Source organism: Corvus brachyrhynchos, unplaced genomic scaffold (assembly GCF_000691975.1).
Source record: "Corvus brachyrhynchos isolate BGI_N302 unplaced genomic scaffold, ASM69197v1 scaffold167, whole genome shotgun sequence".
Lineage (NCBI taxonomy): Eukaryota > Metazoa > Chordata > Aves > Passeriformes > Corvidae > Corvus > Corvus brachyrhynchos.
In genome coordinates this window covers 2408327-2422842 of record NW_008239547.1, presented here as the reverse complement: position 1 = coordinate 2422842, position 14516 = coordinate 2408327, and the positions used below count along the sequence as shown (strand labels likewise).

Genomic DNA, 14516 nt, shown 5'->3' with positions numbered 1-14516 from the left:
AATCATATTTCAACCTCTTCCTGCTGTTGACTTGGTTTGTAGGAACTTTTTTCCTTGTCAGTCTTTGTGACCTGAGCAATGAAAACACTTTTTCTTCAGACACGTTTTTCCTTTTTTGTTCTTGTGCACTTCTCAATTTCATTTGCTAAAAACCCCCCAGATTTCCACCAGAGCTTCACCATCATCATCATCAGTCTACACTTTGCTGGTAAAGGATTTACCCTTTCAAAGAATTGTGTCGCAAGTTCTGGACAGCATCTTTCTGGTACGCGCTGCGCTGTGTGCTGCCAATGTGCTGACCCTTGTGTATGGCTTGCATATTTGCTCACGTACAAAAAGTATCCGGCGTTACAGAGAAGTGGAAGCCCTTCCTTTCTCTGAGCATGAGCTGTTTCAGAAAACTCACTGCAGTTTTTAGAAAGAAGTCTAGATGCTTGAAGGGCACAATTTTAGGGAAATTGTGCCTCTTTTCTACTGTTCCTTTTTAACCCTCTAGAATCTGCATACAAAGATGGAGAGTTCTGAAAGGGTTGAGGAAGTTGTTTCTGACCTGTTTTTAGCTTAGTTACCTCAAAATATTGAGATCTTAATCCTGGTTTTTGACACCAGGAGAAAACACTGGACATGGTGACAGATGTGAGAGGACATTGGATAAGCTTTTGATTTTTTATTTAATAAATTGCATAATTGAAGTTCAACTTCATTGTGTTCTCGGAATTCTAAGTGGTCCCTTCATTATTTTAAGGGGAGGAAAGCTGACCGGCAGTAGAACATCAAAAACTGAGGTGTCATCATCATCTGTTTTTCAGTCAAGCTCAGTGTGTGATAAGGAGGTCTCTGGGCAATTGAGTCCTGGACTCAAATTTTCTCTGGACAGTGAGTCCTTTGGTGCCTGCTAATGTTGATGTATGTCATCTGTCATTCTCTGGTTATACCGTGGGTACATCTTTAAATGCTCTGTTGACCTCCAAATTGGAAATTCAGTGTGTAAACTTTGCTTTTAAATTTTGAGCAAAACTTTTAAAAAGTTTAATGTTTACAACAAAAGTTATTTCAGTTTGGCTTCTGAATTAAACTTTTTGAAGGAAGGCATTGGTAAATTGAATGTTGAAGGCAAAAAGGGAAGCCCTCTCATTATCATATGCCTGCTTTAAGGAAGTTTCATATGTAGTAACCATGCTTAGGAGAAATAAAAACAGTCTCCCAAAAAACATGTTAATAATAAAGAAAATAAGGTTAGAACAGGGGAGTGCTGAACTAGTGGAATTTGGTCATGCCAGGAAGGGGATTTGTCTCTTGTAAATGAGGGCAATTGTCAAGCTGGCTGATGATGATCAGGAACAGTTTTCAGTAACAGCAGATTCAAATTTACAAGTATAAAGACTGACTTGGAGAAAAGCTTTGAGACAGCCCATTTTAAGCAGTAACTGTAATTTACTGTTCAAGGTGCTGTTCTTGCAGCAGTTTGTGAACTCCTTTTATCTGAGGCACTTCAATAAAGACTCTAGCTTGCAAGAACTTCGGTCCTCACCTCATTCTTGTGCCTAGTGGAATTTACAAGCATTTCAATACTAACTTTTGGCAGCAGCTGACAGGCCAAGACTGACTGTTTCTTGAAATGTTCTCCTACTGCTCTGTATTGCTATTTATGTTTTTATCTGCACTATTTAGACACTTTTGCATAAATTGCACTGGTGTATAAGCACTGTCCACATTGTAGGAGATAAAAAATGGGTTCAGGATTTCCTTGAAACAGATTTGAAAATGAATGGAAAGTAATGGGTAAATAATGGCTGCTGACTTAATGGAAAGAATTACACAAGTTTGACTGAGTTGTAACTGCTGTTTTTTTAGTAATAACATACTGTACAGTAGGAGATTTTTAATATAATATGTTGAATACTTTATTAGGAGTTTGAGTGCTTCATAGGAAATAAGTATGGAGTCACATTTTATGAATCTACAAGTAGAAAATTGATAGTAAAACTAATCACTGCAGAACTGTACTGAAGTACTGTTTAAGAATAACTTGGTTGATGTTGATTTTGGTATAGAAGAGCAGTCTTCTCTTAATTTTCCAGATCTACTTTCCCTCTTCTCTCTGCCTTATTTAGTTGATGACAGCATTTTTCCACAGTCTTAACAAATGTGCAGCTGGCTGCTTTTCCAGCCATGTGTAGGCTGCCCCACATGCTCTGCCAGCATCCCTGCTGCCAGTCCTGCAGGGTGCCGAGTCCTTCCTCGTTCCAGCATTGCTGTCCTGGAGACTTCACTGCCTTAGTCTGCTCTGGCATCTCTGCAGTAACCCCCTGCTCTGTAAAGCCTTCCCAGACATCCTCTCCAAGATTTCTCAGGCTTGGATAGTTATGGTGTCTCTTGTGAGGAAGTGTATCTGTTCCACCTAGTAATAGTTGCTAAGCAGAATGATTCTTATAGCCGCATGTCATGTCAGCACAGACCATCTAACTTGTTTGAGATGTAATTGTTCTATTTTTTTTTTTCACCTGAGAACACATTCATTTCATGCTGGGTTCCACTGATACTGCTGTTCTCCCTTTTGCACAATTAGGTGTTTTAAAGATAATCGAGAGTCTCCTGTCATATATATCTTAAAATGAACCAGAATAGATTTTTTTGTACACAAAAGAGTCTTGGAAGTTTTCAGACTCTTCACATTGGCAAGAAGGGAAGAGGTTGGCTTGGACTCTGGTATTAATTTCCCGGGTCCTTCGGATGAGAAATTGGAACAAGATTTTTTTGTTTAGTTTGGTTGAAACAAATGAGGCCTTATTTGTATAACTGTCTCAAAGTTAGAGCTGCTCTTTGGCCACACCATTTGTTTGACCCTCATGTACAAGTTTGTTGTATTTCCAGACTACTTTTATAGCATACATTTTCTTTGACATTTGAAGTACTTTTCGGTCCTTTGGCCATTACTGAGCCAAAGGGTGAACTGACCACTTGTTCCTGTAGCTGTTCCTCCATCTTTTCCCAAGACAGTTTTCTGTCTCTTGCATCTCACTGATGTTGTTAGGTAATTGTATCATTTAAACTGCAGGTTATTCTAAGCTGGTTCTGTGACTAGTCTAATAGTTTGTGTAGTCACCAGATAAAATGTGTATGTTTCTGCAGAGACACATTTCCTGTGTTTCTGAATCTCACTTTGGAATGGGAATACTAGGTAAGCAGTCCAGATACAGTAAGTGAGGTTCATGCTAAAATAGGATTGTTGTTTGCAGATTGCAGAAAAGGAATACATGAAGGAAGGAGGAAACTTTTCTTCAGTTTCTCAGGATCCCTCTGGTGTTGCAGCCCTGACCAGTAGGGTTGTCGCCTTTCATTACAGAAGGCAGCCAGCATTTCTGTGCAATGCTAACGGTACTTTTACAGGTTTAAAGAGAAGTCTGCTGTTTTAAGAGTGCAAAGTAGATAATCCCATATAATTTTTATGAACACTGTGATGTTCTTCTAACTTTGAAAAGTTGTTTGTATTGTGCTGTTTTAAAAGAGGCAACCATAGCTTTTGAATCTCATGTACCGTATGGGGAACCATCATCACAACTGTGCCTAAGGAAGTTTTAAGATTCATATGATATGAATTATGGCACTAAGTTGCTGAAGGGGGTAGGGGAAAGAACAAGCGCAGTTTGAAAGTGCCTTTCTGTTTGCTTTAGTGTGGTTTCTTAGGATGTTCTTGTTTCCCATATATTCCCAAGAATGCATAATTTGTCAGCTTCGGAAGTATTATTTTGAAGAATGTTACACAGTTCTGTTAATTTATCTTGACACATAGTTGGGGTGGGAAAGGAGACTGAACAGGAAGGAAAGTCCTTGTTCCTGCATGTCATTACTGCATAGCTCTCATATCCTCGAGGATCACCCGGACAAAAGCTGAGTCAGAGCACAGCAGTACTCTGCACTACAGCAAGACATGGCCCAGTTCAGGATTTTGGACTGCATGATCAATCACAACTGGAGTTTCATATGTAACCTGTACTGTGCATGGAGCGATCAGGTTTGTTGTTTGCTTGTCCTTACATAAAAGGTGATTATATAATTTAGTATAAGGGGAAAACAAAAGGCTCGGGTTGATCTCTTGTCCCCACCCCCAGTCTTACTGAAGATGAGCTATTGGAAATACTGCTATTTACTAAGGAATATTCTAGAGTCAATAAGCATACAAAGCATGGTTTGACTATATAATTGCTTTTTTTACCACTTTGAGTGCTTTAGTTTGTTCTCTTTAGAGTCTTATGCTTTGAGGGGTTTTGTTAAAGGAATTGCACAGAAGGGTAAATATCACGTATAGGAAGGGGGAGATATGCCAAGATAAACTAAGTTGTTAATAAATATAAAGCTGATATGTTTTCCTGCTTTAAAAAGACTGAGCATCTTGGCTAGTTCAAAATACTTGATCATGAATAGGATTAAAAAATGTGTGATGGGGAGGTTTTTACCTTTTTGGTTTTTTTTTTTTAATATATAGGATTAAATAAATCACAGGATGCTATTCAGTTCTTAATATGGACAGATTTAATTCTAATTCACTACCTTGCTGTAGAACTGGAGGGAAAAAAACCCAAACAAAGTTGCCTGGATTCTGAATGAAAATGTTTCAAAATAGAATCCTCTTGCTAAAGGTTTTTAAATAGTGCATGCAGTTGTAATACTACTGTGAAGTTACTCTAGATGTAACCTGTATTTCTCATATAACGTTCAGCCAGTCACTGAAGAAAATTTATTTAATTTTTATTTGGTGTAAGGGGGAGGTAAGCACTTCTTATAAAGTTGCAGTTTCAGTACAGTAACTAGAGCAGATGTTTCAGAATGTTTTTCCACCATACATAGAGGTCCTTTGAAATAATCTGCCATTTAAAAATGCCTGCAATCCCAGTATGTCACATCTGTACTGAAGCTTCTGAATCAGGAAAGTACGCACTGTTAGATGATGGTTGTGTGCTTTGGTTTTGGTTTTTGTTTGTTTTGGGTATTGTTGTAGTTCTTTTGTTAATGGTGCAAATCCTGATTGGTGGTGTCTGGGTGTTTCAAGTAGTCTAGGTAATATTCCAGGTAACAAGTATCTTCTGTTGAATTTAAAAAAACAGAGAAAACATGATGCATTTTCTTAAACTTTAAATTTTTACAGATGCCCAGCTGTTTGATCTAGTTTGCTTACATATATGTAAGAATTCACCTGTCCAGTCAAATGCAATATGGCAATTCCTTACCATACTTCACAGAAATCAAGAAGAAATAGGGCTTATGATGTAGGCAGTCCTGCAAAGTTTTAAGGTGCATTTGATATAGCTAGAGGGAAGGGAAAAGAGAATTGGTTTTTGAGCATATTGCAGTGGAAGGTTTTAAAAAAAAGAAACAAAACCCCAAACACCACACCAAATTCAAACAAAAAAAAAAAACCCCAAGCAAAAAACGCCAAGAACCCCTCAACCCAATGCAGAATGGGGTTCACATAATCTAAAAACTGTTTCTTACCAATCTGGAAAGAAGAAACAAGCTTTAGATCAGTATACCCTGAATAAATTGCATGCTTGAGTTAGAAATGTTGCTGAACTGTTTGATCTTGCTAGATTTTGTTAAATAGACGATGCAGTTGTGTGTGTTTGGGGTTGTTTTGTTTACTTTAACTGAAGTCCAGTCTCTGTAAACTATACAATTTAATGAACTGCTGCTGATACTTTTCTTTGAGATGACGTTGGAAGTTCATTTATGGGATGTTACAGTGCAGCTACTCTGTTCCTGCTGCATTGAAATGCCATGGCAGGAGTGGAAGCTGCCAGGCTTGGGGAGAAGTGCACACTGTTCCACACAGCAGTGCTGCTCTTCACCCTTCCCACCTCACAGTGCCCAAGCAGGCTGCTGGTGAGAAAGCAGATGGGTGACTTCTGAAGTTTGTGTCACTAATAATATCTCAAATTAGTTTGCTGTCATTCTAAGGATTTCTTTTGGTTTTATTGTTCACCACCCACTCCCTTGGCTCTGCAGCATGTATTTCCCCAAGCTTATTTTTTAAAACAGGAAGTGAGCAAGCATGAAATAGCAGGGATATTTTCTTCTGTCTACCACGGTGGTTTAAATTTTAGAAAAAGTATTTTCATAGTGTGACATAAAAGTTAGTATGGTTGGGCACAGTTGCCCTTTGCACTCTGATACGGCAAGCTGTTAAGTATATTAGAATGTTTTCAAAGGATATGCAGTGTTTCATACTAAAACAAAAACCCTTAAAATAAAATTATTTTATGATGTAGATCAGTGAAGTTCTGTTGGCATCAGTGAAATACAGTTTTTAGTCCAAACATTGAATGGGATTGATGGCTATCACATGGTGATCCATAAATAATTACTCAGAAGCCTTCAGTGACAATAAACTTGATTGCTTGCAGTTTTTCATCTTTCACTTTTTGTTCATGGGAGAACTGTATTACCTGTCTTAAAAATATTTATTCAAATTAGTTATTGCAAAGTACCAAAGTGTCTTGCTTATGTTGTCCGTGACAGTTGTGTTGTGGGACATGGGGTAGATTCAAGTGTGACAGTCTTACTGGCAATTCAGAACTTCAACATGATTGCAAATGTAGAATTAGTGAAGCAGAGTAGTAGGTAAAAGATTGGTATCCTGTGGGGGACCTTGGTAAATACTGCTTTATGTGCAAATTTGTGTTGTACTTATCCAGACTGCCCTGACAGTATCATAAATGATTGATCCTATTTTTAATATAGTTTGGTCTTAGTAAACAAGGAATTTTTAGTGTTGTTTCCTAAAGAAGAAAAATGAGAGAGTGAGAGTGCCTTAAAAAGTTAAGGCAATTTTTTTTTTTCATATGATAGTCTAGTGTTTATGGAGTTGTAGTCTTGGAATCATAACTTAGCATGCTAGCTGTGGTCCAAGAGGAGTTCCTCAATGAATGTGTGGAAGAGCTAGGTAATATTTTTCCTCAGTAACATACGAGCTAGCCTCATTCTCAGTAAGATGCAGTAGGAGCTACTTCCTCTGTCCTTGTAAGGATGTCCTTTATGAGCCTCCAGCATGTGAGCAGACTCTGGAGATGCCTGGTATGTCAGTTGACCTTGTGGCCATGGTGAGATACAGTAGAGCAGGTATGCCTAAAACAATAAATACCACTGCTTCAGATGGTTGGAAGAAGTACTGGTAGGTAATATAAAGTAGGTGATACAGTGGTTTTGGTTTTTTTCCGTCCTTTTATCACAAATGCCTTTCTTTCATGTGTTAGATAGGAAACGGTAGACCACAAATTGAATGTAGGTTGTCTTCTTACCAGCCCAGAGCATAGGTCAGCACTATGCTCTGAGCAGACTTCTATTAGTTTGAGGAGAGAGAGCTGATCTTCTCATGTGCTGTTCTCATTGGTTCTTTGATGAACTGCATCAGGCTTCTTTTTTTTTATCTTATTGCTGCAGCCTAGCCGCTAAAAATAACGATAATGCTCTTTCAGCCATGTAAATACTCAAATCTTGGGTTTTTCAGCCAGGGCTAAGTATTTTGCAGGTTCTTGAAGTTGGTCAAATTCCAGTGCACAGGGTGGGCTTCATCATTGCAGTTGTTGGGCTTGGAGAAACCTTCTCATCAAAGATTATTTTGATGTACATGAAGGTTTGTTAGTATGTGGTGGCGTAGCAGCCAAGGTGTCTGATTCCTGTTCCTGTAGCTGGAGTTCATTGTTGCAGGCAGCGTGTGAGAATGCGACGTTGCGGTACGAGCCCGGCTCTTGCATCACCTTCGTTCAAGCCCCAGAACGCAGCAGCACTGCAGCAGCTGCTGCACTGCAGCTATTTCCCTTCCTCCGGAGAATCTCCAATAACATTAAAAATGCTTTTCAGTCTTCCAAATGTGTCACTCGGAGGATGAAATAACAAAGGTGTCTGCATTCCTTCTGAGATATTTGCAGCTGATAATGGTTCTGAAATGCGATATTTATGTTATCTTACTGTGCTCTTACTTCTGTTCATCTGCTGCCTCTGAAAGGGAGGGAGGCAATATGATAAAAATCTGTTGTGGTAGCAGTGCAGGGTTTTCAGCTTCAGCAAAAAGTGTAAAATCATTGCATGAAATAGCTGGTGACTTAACTCATTGTGGGAATTCACATTGCTGAAGAAACATTTTTGTAATGTCCGAAGTACAGGGAAATAACTTGGCAACAGTGAGCAATTCAAGCCACAATAAAAGGCAAGTAGTTCTTAAATAAGCAAACAGATTTGTGTTAAAATAGATTTCTTCTCTCTCCGCACTCCAACCTCCAGACAGAGAAACAAATGTAGATTTAGTTACCTATATCAACCATTCTTACTGACATACACAGTGCAAACTGTGAGGAAATATGCAGGTCACTTATGATCACGTAAGTCATGGTTCAGAAGCTTTTGGATTTGCAGTTAAACTGAAAAACCTTTGGACAACTTTCTCCTCTTTATCCTCTTAGTGACATCTCTGGGCATAAAGATTTAAGATATTTTTTCAGGTTAATGACTTCACAGTCCTTTATTAAGCATTTTCCTGTGCATTGTATCTTTGTAAAAGAAGTTATTCACTAAAAAGGCTGCTTTTCTTCCTCTGTTATATATGCACAATAGATTACAAATTTAGAGGTTGAACATAATTTAATTTGGGTGTTTGGATATGTGGCTTTGCATCTGTGTATCCTAATTTTATTTTATTTTGCTTTACAATGGACAAGCCTTTTCACTTCTGGGTTTAGGGCTTTGAAACATAAGAGTGTGTTGATTTGCACATTATGTAGTATGTTGAAATTAAATGTCTAGAAACACAGGACCAAGATTGTTTTTAAGTGTTGAGTTTGCAGGAGTTTATTAATAGGTCACTGTATTAGAAGGCTTCAACACTGAGTATCTCAAGCTGTATGTAGATTTATTTAGAGGTTATTTTTGAGGAGAGAGGCTGTGTATATGGGGAGGTAAAGAATCTTGACACACTGGTCTTCTTTGTGGTGTTTTGAGCCATGTTCTCTTTTAAAATTCCTATGATGTTTTTTAGTCTTGATCCACACAGTTGTTGTTAAATGGGTTGTTCTTAAAACTTCCCCCATATGACTAGGTAAATCTTCTGCAAACGGAAGAGTCAAACTCTAGAATAACAACCCACTTGCAATAACCATGTTTTTAAGGTTACTATTCAGGTTTTGACACTGAAGGATCAAATCCTTGATCTTCCAAAGGCTTGTGCTTGGCTCTGGGCGGGTCAGAGACTTTTCTGATGTACATGAAATAAAATCTCAAGTAGAGCTGCAATACTGCAGAATTAAAGAGCTTAAGCATTAACAGCTTGAATTACCAGCAGGTATGATGATGTATTTATGAAGATGAAGTGATGTGTCTAGTCTATAAATGACCTAATTTTCTTGTTTTTAGAACAGGAAGGAGCATATTTTTTAATGTTGAAAAGTTCAGTAGTCGCCCCAAGACAAGTAGTTTCAGTAAGAGAAGGTCAGCCTAATGCAGCTAATACATTCAATAGAGAGCAGGTGTAAGATGTACCACTGTCCCACTGCTCAGCCCAAAAGCAAAGCTCTTACTCAGTATTGTAGCTGCATCCTGGAGTAGCCTAGTCCAAACACAGAGGTTTGCCCTAGGGACAGAGAAGCTGTGGAAAAATGGGTGGTTTGGTCAACTTTAACTGTGTCCCTTGCGGGGTTAATAGTTGTTTGATTCAAGACAGTCTCTGGCTACAGTGGAGAGAAACACTGTGAAGCAAAGGAAATCTGTTGGTAGTTTCAGGGCTGGTAATAGTTTCAATGCACCTGTGGTCCATCATGTTATTGAAATGGAGTCTGTGCAGGTGATTTTGGTGATTTTACATTGTGCAGTGGTTTTGGTTTTCTTGAAGGCTTCTGCAAAGCTATTTCACGTGTAAATAGGTTTGTGGTAATACTGTGGTGAAAGTCTAGTGGAAGCTATGTGGTATCTTGTGTGTTTGGTAAAGCCTGTGTTATTCTAGAAAGCAAAAAGAGTACAAACTTCACTGAAACTCATTCCTGTTTTTGCAGTAGTGTACTTAGCTGGGGACATAGGTGGTGTTTCTTATTGCCCTCTCCCTGTCTGCAGGAAGCAGAGTGGGTCATGGGGCAGCTCATAGTCTTGGATCTGGAAAACTCCTATAGGTTGAAAGGAGCAGTCTAAGGCAGCTCTTGACAGGTGGAGACTCTGCGAGGCGCTCTTACCACTTCTGTCAGACTGCTGAGAAGATTCTTTTATCTTGCATGGGGTAACCTCAAACATTTCTTCAATGCTGAGGAGCAGAAGCATGCTTTCTTTGTCTCCTGTCTCTGATATTTCCAGAGTACACTGTAAGGTGAGGACAAAGAATTTCCTATTCTTAACAAGCAATGACAGAACAAGCAGAGAAGGAAAATTTTCAAGTTAGCTAAATTAAGATCACATGATATTTTGCTGTTGTGCTAGCTACCAGCCCTGCAGATGTTTCCTTTCTTTCCAGTTTAAGGATGTAGCTGTTAAGAGGGGAGGCTTTTGCTAATGGGTCTATAAGAAAACAAGGAAGCTCTCAATTTCTCTTTGTTGTTAATGTTTTTCTGACTAAATATAATATTATGAACTCCATGTTTGTTGTGAATAACAAAATTCAAGATACAATCAAAACACATCATAGAAATAGTTTGCATAAAAAACTGTGAAGTATATACTTCTTACTCTGTTTCTTGGTGCTGTTGCTTGAAATGGGCTTTTACTCTGTGGCAGTATAAATTATTATCTGAAGTGCACTTAATTAGCTTTGCAAAGAATTCCAGTCAATTAGTACACTTTTTGGATGTGTACAAGCTACTACAAATATATGTATATATGTACACACACAACACAGTATACTTTTCTCTGTGTATATATGTGTATAAAAATAAAATAGACGTATGGTAGATTAATTAATTGAAATATGCTAAATTTGGTAGTATGTAGTGTTTAAAGGGAGATCTGAGAAGGTAGTTTATGTCTATTTGTGGATAATTCAGGGGTTTGGGGCTAAGTGTGGAGAAATCCTGTTTAAGAAGTAGTGGAGTACTAGTCATACCAGACATGATCTTGGTTTTGGTGAAGTTAAGAGCATTGTACAAAAGGTCCAGCTATCAGAACTACAGTATGAGAAAACCAGAGCTTGTGCTGTGTGAAAAAAGAAAAAAGTTACTTTAAGTCTAGGCAGTCTTATTAGGTTGGGATTTTTCCCTACTTTGAAGTAGAAGAGCTCTTTCCGAATCTCACCTGGCCTGGGAAGCTGAATGCTGCTTTCATTCGAGCAAGCATGTCTAGCTAGCCTCAGTTTGTAGATCCACTTGGGGTGTCACTGTTTTTAATCCAGAGCCAGGTAAACTGAAAACTTTTCAGTTGAACAGACACATGGAGGGAACATTTTTGAGATCATCCTTGCTGTAGATAGCCTTCAGCTTTGTATTTTAGGTCTCGTGGAGTACTGATGAAACTGACATGAGCACCAGCTGCTTTACAGAGCTGCCTTTCATGAACAGTAGAGTGCAGTAAGGCAAGTTTGAGCTGTGTAGTAACATGCACACATGGAGGTTTTTACTGTTTGTTTTCTGTGTATGCCTTGACCTTTGTGAGAACTGAAATCCTTTATCTTGAAAATACTGTTTCTCCTTTGAATTACTGTATTTACTACAACAGTAGTACTACAGAAGTAGGCAGAAAGTACACAGAAACACACATCCCTCTGTCCTCCTTCCAAGCCCAAGCCAGCTCTGTAAGCCTGCATGGTGCTTGACAGAATTGCATGTTTCCTTCCCTGTGCCTCCCAGCCATCTGCCATGCTGGCATGGGTATGCTTTGGTTTTGAAAGGTCGCAGATTTCCCACTTACTTCATACACTGGGAGTAGTCATGTATTGCCATCTCAGTTGCCCTTCTCCTTACCTGTTCTTGGTTTGAGGATATGATTTATGTATTTTATTGAATTAGAGTATTCAGTCCTGAGATGCACCTCAAAATTTGACATTCTCACTGAGCTCTGCTGCAGGCAGGCAGCCGCTGCCTTTGTTATTGAACTGTACTGGCTTGTATTCCATCTGGGTGAGATTCACAGTCATAAAAGACAGGCAGGTTTGCTCTCAGGATTATGTCCTAACACATGCCTGAATTAAGTTTGGTTAGTCCACCAAAAAGGACCCAGGCTTAGTGCCATAGTGGTGCATTAGAGTGATAAGAAGTGAGCTCCAGTGAGGGACACCCCTGGACCTGTGGTCACTCCATCAAGTGATGCTGACATTTTTATTGCCTTCCCTTGCTCTGAATTGTCTCATTAGGGGTCTCAGCAAGACCCATGAGGGGGCTGAGAGAGGGAGAGCTGCTCATGGAGACCACCTCACTGCTGCTGGTGGCTGCTTGGGTCCCACCTCACCAACCCAGGTGAGCGGCAAACAGGAGGAATGGCATTGCCAATCTTCCCCTTAGTCTTACGGTGATCACTAATAATCTGTTTCTCTTTTCCTGTTGTTTGATATTGAACCATTAATTGTAGTAAAAGTCTCCACTTGTAGTCATAAAGGATTTGGATCTTGTTCTAGTGGTAGTTGAGTTCTTCAGTTTGTTTGCCTCTATTACCCTTTCCAGTTAGTGCATCCCACTCAGCTGCAATACAAGAGAAATGTTACTGTTGGGGTGTCTCAGGAAATATCCTGCACTTCATGCATGCATAACCCCTGCTCGGTAAGAGATGAGTGGGAACCCTGGTGACTCTGAGTGCTGATGCTTTCTTAGAGTTTGGGAGTTGAAATCTTTCTCTGGAAACTCTTATTTTTTCTTCCCTCTCCACACCTCCCCTAGCCTCCCCTTCAGGAAGAACTGTAGCATGGAAGAGGAGCTGTGCCCCCAGTTCCAAAACCAGACAGCAGTGACCCCAGAGTGAGGGCCCTGACTAGATCAGCTTTATCTGTCTCTGTTAATGCTATCTGCTGATGGTTTTATGTATGTGGACTCAGGCTGTGTTTATCTCCACATCTCGTCTTGTGGTGAGTGTGGTTCTGTAGCTGTTTGATCTTTAGAGCTTTGAGGGGTTTTTTTACATCTCCATTTCCAGTTTCAGGTGCTTCATGACAAGGCAGCCTCCTCTTGGTAACTACTGAAAACAGGCTCAGCAGTTACAAGCACTGAGCAACCAAGTCCTTCTTGCAGCTTTGTTAAATGAATAGCACTGAAGCGGACAGGATGGAGACAGATACCGTCTGTCTTGTGCTCTGAGGGTTTTGTTACCAGTCAGAGATCTGTTGAGAGGGATCCATTTCCCTGTGGCCCATTCTGCAAAGAGGAATCCTTAGAGATGTCCTGGGGTAGGAAGCACTTTCCTCTTCTGTGCTTCAGTACATCTCTGTCTCAAACTGCCTAATTTTTCTGTGGGGAACACTCTTTTTTTTTTTTTGAAGATAAAGGCTTTCTCAGTGGAGTGAACTAATTTCAGTACTGTGTGTCAGCACATAGTGAATGTCAGCAATCATGTAAATATGTGGTCAATACTGTTAGGTTAAGTATATTGTGCTGTGAATCTGTATTGCGTTTTAGTTGTATGTTGAGAGTTCAGCTCATTATTGGATAGAGGGAAACTTTTATATTTAACTCACAGTGATTTATTTCTACTTGGCAAAGTTCACTTTGACAGGAGTTGATTACACTCAGCCATGCCCAAGTAATGCTTGTATTTCTAAAAGGTAGACAAGAAGAAGGATGTACTTTTGCATTGAAGTAGGTAGAGCATGTAGGTAGGAGCAGTTAATTAATGTTATTATATATCTGCCATCAGCTTAAATCTATACATAAATTAAATGTTATTAATAATTAATAATTTAATAATTATTAAATAATTTTTTAACCTTGTTGCTTGTTTAATGTGAAGGGTGACATTCATGCAAAAACGAATGCTCCAGTTTGACAATCAAAATACTGAAACATTTGGGGTATTTGTTAATTAACTGTGCATGCTAATTTTGATGTTAGTAAGGAAGGGACAGCTTTGGTATTATGCATGCGCTGCCGCATGCGTCTTTGGAATTCAGCTTAGAGTGTTTTAACAAGTCTAGCATGTACAGCTGTTAAATATTCAGTTGGTGTTTTTCTCCTTTTTTTTTTTTTTTTTTTTTTTTTGCCTCTCTTGCTTTCTGCAAATTCTAGATGCCTTTTTTTATGGTGTCAGTTGCCATCCACAGTCTTACAGTCTTACATCTAGGATTTTTATAGATTTCCTCGTATCTCACCAATTTGGCAGACTGGTTTCTGACCATCCTTGTGGGTTTGGAGAATATTGTTGGTTACACTGTCTAGCCATCTTTCAAGGACATAAAATGATGAAACACTTCTTTGAGGGAAGGACACTGCCAGTATATTTACTGAGAGGTTATCTTTCCTGCCTGAATTCTGTCTCTGTCAACATCCTACCTATTCAGGGCAAGGTTACAAATTTTGGTAAACATAAAAGTCAGTCAGAAGTTTGGACAAGTGGATATTTGACACAGAGGC

General features: G+C 39.1%; 1 protein-coding gene across 2 annotated transcripts in view; it reads left to right on the top strand.

Moving 5' to 3' along the window:
• The first annotated feature begins 3916 nt into the window (after positions 1-3916).
• ARHGAP21 (Rho GTPase activating protein 21) overlaps positions 3917-14516 on the top strand; it is an 88064-nt gene continuing 77464 nt past the window's right edge. For both annotated transcript variants that reach the window (XM_017741437.1, XM_017741438.1), the window contains exon 1: positions 3917-4015. In XM_017741437.1, coding sequence (XP_017596926.1) covers positions 3932-4015 — 84 coding nt within the window. In that variant the 5' untranslated portion in view covers positions 3917-3931. The remainder of the gene's footprint in view (positions 4016-14516) is intronic.